The sequence below is a fragment of the Oncorhynchus masou genome, chromosome 13 (genome assembly GCF_036934945.1).
Source record: "Oncorhynchus masou masou isolate Uvic2021 chromosome 13, UVic_Omas_1.1, whole genome shotgun sequence".
NCBI lineage: Eukaryota > Metazoa > Chordata > Actinopteri > Salmoniformes > Salmonidae > Oncorhynchus > Oncorhynchus masou.
The window spans coordinates 78,802,605-78,819,331 of NC_088224.1; the positions used below are offsets into that span (position 1 = coordinate 78,802,605).

Sequence of the window (16,727 nt, forward strand, 5' to 3'; positions counted from 1 at the left end):
TCTCCATATTGTTTCCTTTCTGCATCATTATGATGAACAAAGGATCTGGCTAGCCTGTTGAGAGGCAGTGGGTTAGCTGATACTAAGTGCCTCCACACTTGACACACACACACACACATACAGACGGACAAACACACATACAGTCACACACACCTGTCCCTTCTCTCTATAAGGAATATAGAGCGTGTTATCAGGCGAACCCTGCCCCTTAGTTCCACACGTAAACAGGCTGTATATAAAGGGTTGGGACCATAGAATCTGACTCTACCTCTTGCAGTGTGTGTGTGTGTGAGCAAATTCCCCATAGACAGATACAGGGCATATACAGTAACACAGACCCGGCCGGTGCCAAGATGCCCGCAGACTTCAATGGACAATGGGTGATGGTCACCAATGAGAACTTTGAGGATATCATGAAGGCCATTGGTAAGCTGTTGTCCTAATGTCTGTTGGAAAATAGCGACTTAAGATACAGAGAGAGATACTAGATATGCAGTGAGAGATATCACATATGCAGAGAGATAGTAGATATGCAGAGAGATATTACATATGCAGAGAGATAGTAGATATGCAGCGAGATATATTACATATGGGGCGGCAGTTTAGCCTAGTGGTTAGAGCGTTGGACTAGTAACCGGAAGGTTGAGAGTTCAAACCCCCGAGCTGACAAGGTACAAATCTGTCGTTCTGCCCCTGAACAGGCAGTTAACCCACTGTTCCCAGGCCGGCATTGAAAATAAGAATTTGTTCTTAACTGACTTGCCTGGTTAAATAAAGGTAAAAAAATAAAATAAAATATGCAGAGAGATACTAGATATGCAGAGAGATACTAGATATGCAGAGATACTAGATATGCAGAGAGATATACTGGATATGCAGAGAGATATACTGGATATGCAGAGATACTGGATATGCATAGAGAGATATACTGGATATGCAGAGATACCGGATATGCATAGAGAGATATACTGGATATGCAGAGATACTGGATATGCATAGAGAGATATACTGGATATGCAGAGATACCGGATATGCATAGAGAGATATACTGGATATGCAGAGATACTGGATATGCAGAGATACCGGATATGCATAGAGAGATATACTGGATATGCAGAGATACCGGATATGCAGAGATACCGGATATGCAGAGAGAGATACTGGATATGCAGAGAGAGATACTGGATATGCAGAGATACTGGATATGCAGATATACTGGATATGCAGAGATACCGGATATGCAGAGAGAGATACTGGATATGCAGAGAGATACTAGATATGCAGAGAGACATACTGGATATGAAGACAGATATACTGGATATGCAGAGACATACTAGATATGCAGAGAGACATACTGGATATGCATAGAGAGATACTAGATATGCAGGGAGAAATACTGGATATGCAGAGAGACATACTGGATATGCAGAGAGACATACTGGAAATGCAGAGAGACATACTGGATATGCAGAGAGACATACTGGATATGCATAGAGAGATACTGGATATGCAGAGACATACTAGATATGCAGAGAGATACTAGATATTCAGAGAGAGATACAGGATATGCAGAGAGAGATGCTAGATATGCAGAGAGATATTGGATATGCAGAGAGACATACTGGATATGCATAGAGAGATACTAGATATGCAGGGAGAAATACTGGATATGCATAGAGAGATACTGGATATGCAGAGAGACATACTGGATATGCATAGAGAGATGCTAGATATGCAGAGAGAGATACTAGATATGCAGAGAGATATTGGATATGCAGAGAGGCATACTGGATATGCATAGAGAGATACTAGATATGCAGGGAGAAATACTGGATATGCATAGAGAGATACTGGATATGCAGAGAGACATACTGGATATGCATAGAGAGATACTAGATATGCAGAGAGACATACTGGATATGCATAGAGAGATACTAGATATGCAGAGAGATATTGGATATGCAGAGAGAGAGATACTGGATATGCAGAGATACTAGATATGCAGAGAGACATACTAGATATGAAGAGAGACATACTGGATTTGCATAGAGATACTAGATATGCAGAGAGACATACTGGATATGCATAGAGAAATACTGGATATGCATAGAGATACTAGATATGCAGAGAGATACTGGATATGCAGAGAGACATACTGGATATGCATAGAGATACTAGATATGCAGAGAGATATTGGATATGCAGAGAGAGAGATACTGGATATGCAGAGAGAGATACTGGATAGGCAGAGATATGCTAGATATGCAGAGAGACATACTGGATAGGCAGAGATATGCTAGATATGCAAAGAGACATACTAGATATGCAGAGAGAGATACTGGATATGCAGAGAGACATACTGGATATGCATAGAGAGATACTGGATATGCAGAGACATACTAGATATGCAGAGAGATACTAGATATGCAGAGAGAGATGCAGGATATGCAGAGACATACTAGATATGCAGAGAGATACTAGATATGCAGAGAGAGATGCAGGATATGCAGAGAGAGATACTGGATATGCAGAGAGAGAGATACTAGATATGCAGAGAGACATACTGGATAGGCAGAGATATGCTAGATATGCAAAGAGACATACTAGATATGCAGAGAGAGATACTGGATATGCAGAGAGACATACTGGATATGCATAGAGAGATACTGGATATGCAGAGACATACTAGATATGCAGAGAGATACTAGATATGCAGAGAGAGATGCAGGATATGCAGAGAGAGATGCTAGATATGCAGAGAGAGATGCTAGATATGCAGAGACAGATACTAGATATGCAGAGAGATATACTAGATATGCAGAGAGATATACTAGATATGCAGAGAGATATACTAGATATGCAGAGAGATATTGGATATGCAGAGAGAGAGATACTGGTTATGCAGAGATACTAGATATGCAGAGAGAGATACTAGATATTCAGAGAGATACAGGATATGCAGAGAGATACTGGATATGCAGAGAGACATACTGGATATGCAGAGAGACATACTGGATAGGCAGAGATATGCTAGATATGCAGAGAGACATACTGGATATGCATAGAGAGATACTGGATATGCAGAGAGACATACTGGATATGCAGAGAGACATACTAGATATGCAAAGAGACATACTAGATATGCAGAGAGACATACTGGATATGCATAGAGAGATACTGGATATGCAGAGAGACATACTAGATATGCAGAGAGATACTAGATATGCAGAGAGAGATACTAGATATGCAGAGAGAGATACTGGATATGCATAGATCGATACTGGATATGCAGAGAGATACTAGATATGCAGAGAGATACTAGATATGCAGAGAGATACTAGATATGCAGAGAGAGATACTGGATATGCATAGATCGATACTGGATATGCAGAGAGATTCTAGATATGCAGAGAGATACTAGATATGCAGAGAGATACTAGATATGCTAGATATGCAGAGAGATATACTAGATATGCAGATACATACTAGATATGCAGAGAGATACTAGATATGCAGAGAGAGATACTAGATATGCAGAGAGATATACTAGATATGCAGAGAGATATTGGATATGCAGAGAGAGAGAGATACTGGATATGCAGAGATACTAGATATGCAGAGAGAGATACTAGATATTCAGAGAGATACAGGATATGCAGAGAGATACTGGATATGCAAAGAGACATACTGGATATGCAGAGAGACATACTGGATAGGCAGAGATATGCTAGATATGCAGAGAGACATACTAGATATGCAAAGATACATACTAGATATGCAGAGAGACATACTGGATATGCAAAGAGACATACTAGATATGCAGAGAGACATACTGGATATGCATAGAGAGATACTGGATATGCAGAGAGACATACTGGATATGCATAGAGAGATACTGGATATGCAGAGACATACTAGATATGCAGAGAGATACTAGATATGCAGAGAAATACTAGATATGCAGAGAGAGATACTGGATATGCAGAGAGAGATGCTAGATATGCAGAGAGAGATACTGGATATGCAGAGAGAGGTACTAGATATGCAGAGATACTAGATATGCAGAGAGAGATACTAGATATGCAGAGATACTAGATATGCTGAGAGAGATACTCAATACGCAGAGAGCCATACTGGATATGCATAGAGATACTAGATATGTGGAGAGAGATACTAGATATGCCGAGAGAGATACTAGATATGCAGAGAGAGATACTAGATATGCATAGAGAAATACAAGATGTGCAGAGAGAGATACTAGATATGCAGAGATATACTGGATATGCAGAGATACTAGATATGCAGAGAGATACTGGATATGCAGAGAGAGATACTGGATATGCAGAGATCCTAGATATGCAGAGAGAGATACTAGATATGCAGAGATACTAGATATGCAGGGAGATATACTGGATATGCAGAGAGATACTGGATATGAAGAGACATACTGGATATGAAGAGAGGGATACTGGATATGCAGAGAGATGCTGGATATGAAGAGACATACTGGATATGCATAGAGAGATACTGGATATGCAGAGAGATGCTGGATATGCAGAGAGATGCTGGATATGAAGAGACATACTGGATATGCATAGAGAGATACTGGATATGCAGAGAGATGCTGGATATGCAGAGGGATACTAGATATGCAGAGAGAGATACTAGATATGCAGAGACATGCTGGATATGAAGAGACATACTGGATATGCATAGAGAGATACTGGATATGCAGAGAGATGCTGGATATGCACAGATATACTGGATATGCAGAGGGATACTAGATATGCAGAGAGAGATACTAGATATGCAGAGATATACTGGATATGCAGAGATATGCTAGATGTGCAGAGAGATATACTGGATATGCAGAGATGCTAGATATGCAGAGAGAGATACTAGATATGCAGAGATACTAGATATGCAGAGAGAGTTACTAGATATGCAGAGAGAAATACTAGATGTGCAGAGAGAGATACTAGATATCCAGATATACTGGATATGCAGAGAGATAAAAGATATGCAGAGAGAGATACTGGATATGCAGAGAGAGATACTAGATATGCAGAGAGAGATATTGGATATGCAGAGAGAGAGATAATGGATATGCAGAGATACTAGATATGCAGAGAGAAATACTAGATATGCATAGAGAGATACTAGATATGCAGAGAGATATACTGGATATGCAGAGAGAGTGACACTAGATATGCAGAGATACATACTGGATATAAAGAGAGAGATACTAGATATGTAGAGATACATACTGGATATGAAGAGAGAGATGCTAGATATGTAGAGAGAGATACTAGATATGCAGAGATACTAGATATGCAGAGAGAGATACTAGATATGCAGAGATACTAGATATGCTGAGAGAGATACTCAATACGCAGAGAGCCATACTGGATATGCATAGAGAGATACTAGATATGAGGAGAGAGATACTAGATATGCAGAGAGAGATATGAGATATGCAGAGAGATACTAGATATACAGAGAGTGATACTAGATATGCAGAGATAGATACTAGATATGCAGAGATACTAGATATGCAGAGAGAGATACTAGATATGCAGAGAGAGATACTAGATATGCATAGAAAAATACTATGTGTGCAGAGAGAGATACTAGATATGCAGAGATATACTGGATATGCAGAGATACTAGATATGCAGAGAGATACTGGATATGCAGAGAGAGATACTGGATATGTATAGATAGATACTGGATATGCAGAGAGAGGTAATATATATGCAGAGAGATATACTGGATATGCAGAGAGAGATACTGGATATGCAGAGATACTGGATATGTAGAGAGAGAGATACTGAATATGCATAGAGATATACTAGATATGCCGAGTAACAAACTGGATATGAAGAGAGATACTGGATATGCAGAGAGAGATACTAGATATGCAGAGTGAGATACTAGATATGCAGAGAGAGATATGAGATATGCAGAGATACTAGATATACAGAGAGGTACTAGATATGCAGAGAGAGATACTAGATATGCAGAGATACTAGATATGCAGAGAGAGATACTGGACATGCAGAGAGAGATACTGGATATGCAGAGAGAGACACTAGATATGCAGAGAGAGATACTGGATTTGCAGAGAGAGATACGAGATATGCAGAGATACATACTGGATATGCAGAGAGAGATACTGGATATGCATAGAGAGATACTAGATATGCAGAGAGAGATACTGGATATGCAGAGAGAGGTACTAGATATCCTGAGAGAGATACTAGATATACAGAGAGATACTAGATATGCAGAGAGAGGTACGAGATATCCTGAAAGAGATACTAGATATACAGAGAGATACTAGGTATGCAGACAGAGATGGTGGAGAGTGAGGGAGGGGAGAAAGGGGTGTGTGCATATGTCTATGTGTGTGTGCATATGTCTATGTGTGTGTGCATATGTCTATGTGTGTGTGTGTGCATATGTCTATGTGTGTGTTTGTGCATATGTCTATGTGTGTGTGCATATGTCTATGTGTGTGTGTGTGCATATGTCTATGTGTGTGTTTGTGCATATGTCTATGTGTGTGTGCATATGTCTATGTGTGTGTGCATATGTCTATGTGTGTGTGTGTTTGCATATGTCTATGTGTGTTTGCATATGTCTATGTGTGTGTGCATATGTCTATGTGTGTGTGCATATGTCTATGTGTGTGTGCATATGTCTATGTGTGTGTGCATATGTCTATGTGTGTGTGCATATGTCTATGTGTGTGCATATGTCTATGTGTGTGCATATGTCTATGTGTGTGTGCATATGTCTATGTGTGTGTGCATAAGTCTATGTGTGTGTGCATATGTCTATGTGTGTGTGTGTGCATATGTCTATGTGTGTGTGCATATGTCTATGTGTGTGCATATGTCTATGTGTGTGTGCATATGTCTATGTTTGTGTGCATATGTCTATGTGAGTGTGTGTGCATATGTATATGTGTGTGTGTGCATATGTCTATGTGTGTGTGTGTGCATATGTCTATGTGTGTGTGTGTGCATATGGCTATGTGTGTGTGCATATGTCTATGTGTGTGTGTGTGCATATGTCTATGTGTGTGTGTGTGCATATGTCTATGTGTGTGTGTGTGTGCATATGTCTATGTGTGTGTGTGTGCATATGTATATGTGTGTGTGTGTGCATATGTCTATGTGTGTGTGTGTGCATATGTCTATGTGTGTGTGTGTGCATATGTCTATGTGTGTGTGTGTGCATATGTCTATGTGAGTGTGTGTGCACGAGGGTTGTTGATAGACTGATGATGTGGTCCCTCCGAGTCACAACTCCTGAGTGGCGAAACTCCCTCCATGTGTGAAAACTCCCTCCCGGGGGATGTCAGAGACAATGTTAGTGTAAATACTTTATTTAAGAGTGTTAGTGAGTGAGATTGTGAGAGAGAGAAATGATGATGTGGTGCTGCTTCAGTTACTTATTGAGCTTCTGTCATGGCGACTTAACCTCCAATGTTTGTGTGAATGGCTCCCGCTTGTTACCACGTCGAACAAATATTGATTTACTCGTTTCAGCATTTTTATCGTCCCCATTCAAGAGAAAAAAAATCCAATCCCAAGCTCTGCCAAGAGGCGTCGGCATGTCGTTGGAAAGCGAAGGACCTCGTCCATTCACTCAGCATGGCGTTGATAAACCACAAGTCTTTTATTATTCATGACTTTATCGGCAATTCATAACTCCCTCCCTGTCATAACTCCCTCCGTGTCATAACTCCCTCCGTGTCATAACTCCCTCCGTGTCATAACTCCCTCCATGTCATAACTCCCTCCCTGTCATAACTCCCTCCATGTCATAACTCCCTCCCTGTCATAACTCCCTCCGTGTCATAACTCCCTCCGTGTTACAACTCCCTCCGTGTCATAACTCTCTCGTGTTACAACTCTTTCGTGTTATAACTCCCTCTGTGTCATAAATCTCTCGTGTTACAACTCCCTCCGTGTTACAACTCCCTCCATGTCACAACTCCCTCCGTGTCACAACTCCCTCCGTGTCACAACTCCCTCCGTGTCACAACTCCCTCCGTGTCACAACTCCCTCTGTGTTACAACTCCCTCCGTGTTACAACTCCCTCTGTGTCAAAACTCCCTCCGTCATAACGCCCTCTGTGTCAAAACTCCCTCCGTGTCATAACTCCCTCCATGTCATAACTCCCTCTGTGTCATAACTCCCTCCCGTTCAACCCAACAAATCCCAAATCCGAGGCGTCTCATTCCGTGCCGCTCTCTCATTTCCATGAACGGATTGAAAATCACAGCCATATGGAAACATAGGGAGGGAAAACATATTTGGATGGGTAAATAATAGAGCTTCATCAAAAAGAGAGACGGGTAGAAATTGAATTTACACTTTGTGGCCAATGCAATGCAGTGCAGTTTAACTTATTCAGCTCTATTTCTGGTACAAGGCCATTTTAAAAAGGGTAAATGAGATTGTCAACAGAGCTGGTCTGTGTGGAATAGTAATTCTAGAACTTGAGCTCCAGTCTCATAACTGAAGAGGGGGACTGGTGGCTAATACACAAGGGAACACAACAAAACAGTATACTATACACACCTCACTGTCCAACCAAGGTGAAAAGAGTAGATATGAAATAGGTTTGTGGTTTGAGCCCTGAATGCTGATTGGCTGAAAGCTGTGGTATAGCAGAACGTATAGCACAGGTATGACAAAATATTACTTTCAACTCTTCCAATTACATTGGTAACCAGTTTATAATAAAGCAATAAGGCACAAGGGTTGTGGTACATGGCTAATATACAGTTGAAGTCACAAGTTTACATACACTTAGGTTGGATTCATTAAAACTCTTTTTTCAACACTCCACAAATTTCTTGTTAACAAACTATAGTTTTGGCAAGTCAGTTCGGACATCTACTTTGTGCATGACACAAGTAATTTTCCAACAATTGTTTACAGACAGATTATTTCACTTATGATTCATTGTATCACAATTCCAATGGGTCAGAAGTTTACATACACTAAGTTGACTATGCCTTTAAACAGCTTGGAAAATTCCAGAAAATTATGTCATGGCTTTAGAAGCTTCTGATAGGCTAATTGACATCATTTGAGTCAATTAGAGGTAAGCCTGTGGATGTATTTCAAGGCCTACTTTCAAATCAAACAAATCAGCCAAGACCTCAGAAAAACAATTGTAGACCTCCACAAGTCTGGTTCTTCCATGGGAGCAATTTACAAACGCCTGAAGGTACCACGTTCATCTGTACAAACAATAGTACTCAAGTATAAACACCATGGGACCATGCAGCCGTCATACCGCTCAGGAAGGAGACGCGTTCTGTCTCCTAGAGATGAATCTACTTTGGTGCGAAAAGTGCAAACCAATACCGGAACAACAGCAAAGGACCTTGTCATGATGCTGGAGAAAACAGGCACAAAAGTATCTTTATCCACAGTAAAACGAGTCCTATATTGACAGAAACTGAAAGGCCGATCAGCAAGGAAGAAGCCACTGCTCCAAAACCACCATAAAAAGCCAGACTACGGTTTGCAACTGCAATTTGAGAAAAATATCATACTTTTTGGAGAAATGTCCTCTGGTCTGATGAAACAATAATAGAACTGTTTGGCCATAATGACCATTGTTATGTTTGGAGGAAAAAGGGGGAGGCTTGCAAGCTGAAGAACACAATCCCAACCGTGAAGCACGGGGGTGGCACCATCATGTTGTGGTGGGGGTGCTTTGCTGCAGGAGGGACTGGTGCACTTCACAAAATAGATGGCATCATGAGGCAGGATAATTATGTGGTTATATTGAAGCAACATCTCAAGACATCAGTCAGGAAGTTAAGGCTTGGTCGCAAATGGGTCTTCCAAATGGACAGTGACCAAAGTTGTGGCAAAATGGCTTAAGGACAACAAAGTTAAGGTATTGGAGTGGCCATCACAAAGCCCTGACCTCAACCCTAAAGAAAATGTGTGGGCAGAACTGAAAAAGCATGTGCGAGCAAGGAGGCCTACAACCCTGACTCAGTAACACCAGCTCTGTAGAGGAATGGGCCAAAATTCACCCAACTTATTGTGGGAAGCTTGTGCAAGGCTGCCCGAAACATTTGACCCAAGTGAAATAATTTAAAAGGCAATGCTACCAAATACGAATTGAGTGTGTGTGAACTTCTGACCCATTGGGAATGTGTTGAAAGAAATAAAAGCTGAAATAAGTCATTCTCTCTACTATTATTCTGACATGGTGTTCTTTGGCTTGCAAGCCTCCCCCTTTTTCCTCCAAACATAACGATGGTCATTATGGCCAAACAGTTTCATCAGACCAGAGGACATTTCTCCAAAAAGTATGATCTTTTTCTCAATGTGCAGTTCAGATTCTTAAAATAAAGTGTTGAACCTTAACTGGCTTAAGACATTTTTACTCTGATTAAATGTCAGGAATGGTGAAAAACTGAGTTTGAATGTATTTGGCTAAGGTGTATGTAAACCTCCGACTTCAACTGTACCACGGCTAAGGGCTGTTCTTAAGGATACAGAACAACCCTTAGCTGTGGTATATCGGCCATATAACACAAACCCCAGAGGTGCCTTATTGCTTTTATAAACTGGTTACCAACATCATTTGAGCAGTAAAAATACATTTTGTCATACCCGTGCTATACGGTCTATCAGCCAATCAGCATTCAGGGCTCGGAACCACCCAGTTTATAATAGCAATAGTTGCGTTGTGCATAAGAACAGCCCTTAGCTGTGGTATATTGGCCATATACCACACCCCCTCGTGCCTTATTGCTTAATTTTCGCCTGAATGACGTGCCCAAAGTAAACTGCCTGTTGCTTAGGCCCTGAAGCCAGTTTATGCATAGAAATGTTAAAATAATGTAGGATAATATACCACATTATGGTAGGAGAAAATCCAAAGGAAAACCAACCTTAATTTTGTTTTTGAGAGAGACCATGCTCTTACAATGGCAAATATAAGGGCATACTCAAGTCCCAGCTCCCAGGATGCAATTCCTATGGATTCCACAAGGTGTCAGCAGTCTATTTTCAAGGTTTCAGGCTTGTAACTTAAAAACGGATAAGAAATATCAGTTTTAGTACAGGGACACAGTCTTGGAAATTCGTGTTTGCACGCGCCATGAAGACAAGACCCACCTGTAAAATCGGTTTCCTATTGAACATACTTCTTTCCCTAAGAAATATTACAGTTTGATTACATTTTAGGGTATCTGTCACGCCCTGACCATAGAGAGCCCTTGGTTCTCTATGGTGTAATAGGTCATGGTGTGACTAGGGGGTGTTCTAGCTCAATATTTCTATGTTGGTGTTTTGTATGGTTCCCAATTAGAGGCAGCTGGCATCTAATTGGGGATCATATTTAGGTAGTCATTTGACCCACCTGTGTTTGTGGGATAGTGTTTTGTGTTTGTGCATGTGCACCACTACTTTCACGTTTCGTTACTGGTTTATTGTTTTTGTTTAGTTTCACTGTAATAAAGATGTGGAACTTCAATCACACTGCGCCTTGGACCGCTCATTACGACGATCGTGACAGAATATCCCACCAAGCAAGGACCATGCAGCGTGTGACGGAGGTAAAGGAGTTTTGGACCTGGGAAGAAATTATGGGAGGTTGTGAGACGCTTCCTTGGAAGGGGACACCAAGGAAGGTGGAAGGACAGGGACGACGCCGGGGACCGCGGCCACATAAACCCGAGGGGGTTTTCGGCGGAGCAGTGGAGAGTGGAAGAGCGGGACATCAGTCAGGTGCCATCTGTGCCAGCTACCCGTACTCACCCTGAAGAGCCAGAGACCGTCAGGGAGGCGATGGAGAATTTGGGAGAGAGAGAGATGAGAGAAATGTTATGTAGGTGTGTTCTACACGGCATCCGACCTGAGGAGCCTGTCAGCAGTTTGGTCCTGTGCCAGCTCTCCGCACAATTCCTGAAGTGCGTGTCACACATCTTTATTACGGTGAAAGGCGCACTGGAGGGTACGTACCCAGTCTGGTACGTGCATGTTATAGCTGGGACCCTATGGATAACAAATCAGAGGAAGATTTTCAAAAAGTAAGTGAATATTTAATCGCTATTTGTGAATTTATGAAACCTGTGCCGGTGGAAAACTATTTTGATATGGTGTGTCGTCCTCAAACAATCACATGGCATGTTTTCACTGTAAAAGATACTGTCAATTGAACAATGCTGTTAGATCAACAAGAATTTAATCTTTTGACCAATATAAGACACTTGTATGTACCCAGCGGGACGCCAAGCCCTAAGAAGTTCATACTTCATACTCACAGTATACACTGAGTGTACAAAACATTAGGAACACCTTCCTAATATTGAGCTGCACCCCATTTTGCCCTCAGAATGGCCTCAATTCGTCAGGGCATGGACTCTACAAGGTGTCGAAAGCTTTCCACAGGGATTCTGGCCCATGTTGACTCCAATGCTTCCCACAGTTGTGACAAGTTGGCTGGATGTCTTTCAGGTGGTGGACCATTCTGAAAAACCCAGCAGCGTTGAGGTTTATGACACACTCAAATCAGTGCGCCTGGCACCTACTACCATACCCCGTTCAAAGGCACTTAAATATTTTGTCTTGCTCATTCACCCTCTGAATGGCACACATACACAATCCATGTCTCATTTGTCTCAAGACTTACAAATCCTGTTTTAACCTGTCTCCTCCACTTCATCTACACTGATTGAAGTGGATGAAACAAGTGACATCAATAAGGGATTGGATTCACCTGGTCAGTCTATTGCATGGAAAGAGCAGAGCATCTTTAAACATTGACATTGTTGTTTCATTGTGTTTCCTCCAGATATTGACTTTGCAACCCGTAAGATCGCCGCCCACCTGACCCAGACCAAGGTGATCATCCAGAACGGAGACAAGTTTGAGACCAAGACCTTGAGCACCTTCAGGAACTACGAGGTCAACTTCACCGTCGGGGAGGAGTTTGAGGAGGTCACTAAGGGACTGGACAACAGGACGATCCAGGTTGGACCACAACCAATATGACCACGTCAGAGTGTCACTGCACTTCGTCCTAACTGGTTCCAACCCCTAACCTTTACCCTCTCCATGTTCTCTCCTTTTATTCTATTCCACCATTTTTATTTACATTTCTTATAGGTTTTCATCTCCTACTTTCCCTTGACTCTCAGTTTGTTAATGCATACTGTATGGTCACATAGCCCTCACACACATAGCCCACAATCCAAGCATCTTAAAAGGTTTGGCCCAGTCTCTCTCAGATTAGAATTCAAGAGACAGCCATAAGCACTGCTGTGGGTTGTTGACCCTGGCTTTATGGAGACATTCAGACATCTTCAGCCTGGACTCAGGGTTAGACGTAACATAGTAAACGAAAATACGGGACACCCAAATTAGTATGATATTTTACATTTGGTATGGTATGTTTTAATTTGTGGATATACATCCCCTTTGTATGATGGGTTCTGAATTAAAATATGTATGATATGTTACCAATTACAACTCTGGGGTTGCTAGACGTCATCCACCCCAACCAACGTTTTTGCCTTAAGTAACCTTCTGTCTTATGCAACCATACCAAATGTAACATATACTAATTTGAGTTTCACGTATTTTCGTTTACTATGTTACGTCTATGATACCAGCCTGATATCTTAGCTGTGGGACATTTGGGTAAATGCTTGTCTACGGTAAGCTAACTGTGTGTGTTCTTCAGACACTGGTTACCTGGAATGGAGATACGTTGGTGGCTGTGCAGAAGGGAGAGAAGGCCAATCGTGGCTGGAAGCAATGGATAGAAGGAGACCTGCTACACCTGGTGAGAGCAAGACAGATGGGGGGTGGGGTTTAGAGACAGAAAAGAGAGAGAAATGTCCTAGACTTCAACTTGAACATACAGAACGTTACAGATTCTTCATACCTAAGACAACAGAAGCTCTATACATTTAGTACATTTCTGAGGAGAGAGATAGAGACAAACAGCTATCAATCCTTCAGCTTTTATACATATCCTCATTCAGACTTACACTCTGGCCTTTTTCATGATAATAAAGTGAGAAGTTGCATGTATGTATGTCAATCAGTACAGTGGAAGTTGTAAAGTCAATCTTGTTTTCGAGCTCTGAGAAAGAGAAGTGATACTATAATCCCTATAGGGCTTCATGCCAAATGGCACCCTATTCCCTTTATAGTGCCCTTCTTTTTACCAGAAGTGCACTATATAGGGCACATATGTCAAACCCATTTTATTGAGGGACAAGTGTCTGCGGGTTTTTGCTCCACCCTTGTAATGATGAATTAAGGGTACTAATTAGTAAGGAACGCCCCTCACCTGGTTGTCTAGGTCTTAATAGAAAGGAAAAAACTGCAACCCGCAGACACTCAGCCCTCCATGGAATGAGTTTACACCCCTGATATAGGGAATAGGGTGCTGGTTCAGATGCAGACTACATGTTATATGATTGTCTCATTGTATTTCTGTCCGTCTCTTTTTTTCCAGGACATCTATGTTGAAGACAAAGTCTGCAAACAAGTATTCAAGAAGAAACCCTAAAACATTCTTTGTTGTAATGTTTAAATAATTATTTCACCTTTATTTAATCAGGTAGGCCAGTTGAGATCAAGTTCTTATTCACAACTGCGACCTGGCCAAGATAAAGCAAAGCAGTTCGTCACATAAACAACACAGAGTAGCACATAAACAAACATATAGTCCATAACACAATAGAAACATCTATGTACAGTGTGTGCAAATGTAGAAGAGTAGGGAGGTTTAGGGAGGCAATAAATAGGCCTTGGAGGTGAAGAAAATGACAATTTAGCATTAACACTGGAGTGATAGATGTGCAGATGATGATTTGCAGGTAGAGATACTGGGGTGCAAAAGAGCAAAAAGAACATTACATACATGTGTTTCTGCCTGCATAATTATGTTATGTATTTATGATGTGATTACATTTAATAAATACTTAATTCAACCCAAGCAGATGGGATGCATTGACTTTAAGTTAAATTAATATTTATATGGGTGTATATTGACCAGAGTTGACAGTACTTGCAAATAAAAACAAACAGTATGACCTTTTAAAAACATAACATTTCTTCTCAAATTAGCGCGTCATTGTGAGAGAACGGAATTGTGTAAATTGTCAAATCAATCGAATACATTGTACACTGTACAGTAGATGACCAGAAGAAGGCATATTTGAATAGCGTACAGTATATGATGTTCAGTTGGGTTTTGAAGGCCTGCAACCTTATCTACTACTTCACAGGGACAGATCTAAGTGATTATCAATGACATGACAGAAGGCCTACGGCACCTTTCAACATGCAACAGTGAGGAGGTTTGGACTTTGAATACAAGATTGGGAGAGTATTCCTCACACCATCCAGGCTTTCTTATCAAGACCTGACAGATATGAAACCCTCAACAGGTGCAGTTAAATGATTTAAAGTAGAACACTCCGACCATCAAGTGTAGGCATAGAGCTGGGAGTGTGTAACATTCTAATTGTTATGACACAAGAATGTAATTGCTTAGTTGGTTGGAACGTGCTTCTTGCAACACCAGCATGGTTTGAACTTTAGTCTGAACTAGCTATACTGGATGACTGTGTGATAATGCTCTCGGTAGCCGATGTGAACAAAATATTTAAACAGGTCAACATTCACAAAGCCACTGGGCCAGACGGATTACCAGGACGTGTACTCAAAGCATGCACGGATAAACTGTCAAGTGTCTTCACTGACATTTTCAACCTCTCCCTGACCGAGTCTGTAATACCAACATGTTTCAAGCAGACCACCATAGTCCCTGTGCCCAAGGAAGTGAAGGTAACCTGCCTAAATGATTACCGCCCCGTGGCACTCATGTCGGTAGCCATGAAGTGCTTTGAAAGGCTGGTCATGGCTCACATCAACTGCATCCTCCCGAATACCCTAGACCCACTCCAATTCACATACCGCCCCAACAGATCCACATATGAAGCAATCTCATCGCACTCCACACTGCCCTTTCTCACCTGGACAAAAGGAGCACCTATGTGAGAATGCTTTTCATTGACTACAGCTCAGCGTTCAACACCATAGTGCTCACAAAGGTCATCACTAAGCTAAGGACCCTGGGACTAAACACCTCCCTCTGTAACTGGATCCTGGACATTCTGACGGGCCGCCCCCAGGTGGGAAGAGTAGGCAACAACACGTCTACCACGCTGATCCTTAACCCTCAGGGGTGTGTACTTTGTCCACTCCTGTATTTCCTGCTCACCTACGACTGCGTGGCCAAACACGACTCCAACACCATCATTAAGTTTGCTGAAGACACAACAGTGGTAGACCTGATCACCGACAACGATGAGACAGTCTATGGGGAGGAGGTCAGAGAACTGGCAATATGGTGCCAGGACAACAACCTCTCCCTCATTGTGAACAAGACAAAGGAGCTGATTGTGGACTACAGGAAAAGGCGGGCCGAACAGGCCCCCATTAACATTGACGGGGCTGTAGTGGAGCGGGTCGAGAGTTTCAAGATCCTTGGTGTCCACAAACGAACTATCATGGTCCAAAACATACCAAGACAGTCGTGAAGATGCACGACAAAACCTTTTCCCCCTCAGGAGACTGAAAAGATTTGGTATGGGTCCCCAGATCCTCAAAATGTTCTGCAGCTGCACCATCAAGAGCATCCTGGTATGGCAACTGCT

General features: G+C 41.7%; 1 protein-coding gene across 1 annotated transcript; it reads left to right on the forward strand.

Annotated features, from left to right (window-relative positions):
- The first annotated feature begins 259 nt into the window (after window positions 1–259).
- LOC135553108 (retinol-binding protein 2-like) lies at window positions 260–15,001 on the forward strand. The gene is made up of 4 exons (XM_064985213.1): window positions 260–426; window positions 12,845–13,023; window positions 13,736–13,837; window positions 14,519–15,001. The coding sequence occupies exons 1-4, from the start codon at window positions 354–356 to the stop codon at window positions 14,570–14,572; spliced, it is 408 nt and encodes a 135-aa protein (XP_064841285.1). The 5' UTR covers window positions 260–353; the 3' UTR covers window positions 14,573–15,001.
- The last annotated feature ends 1,726 nt before the right edge of the window (window positions 15,002–16,727 follow it).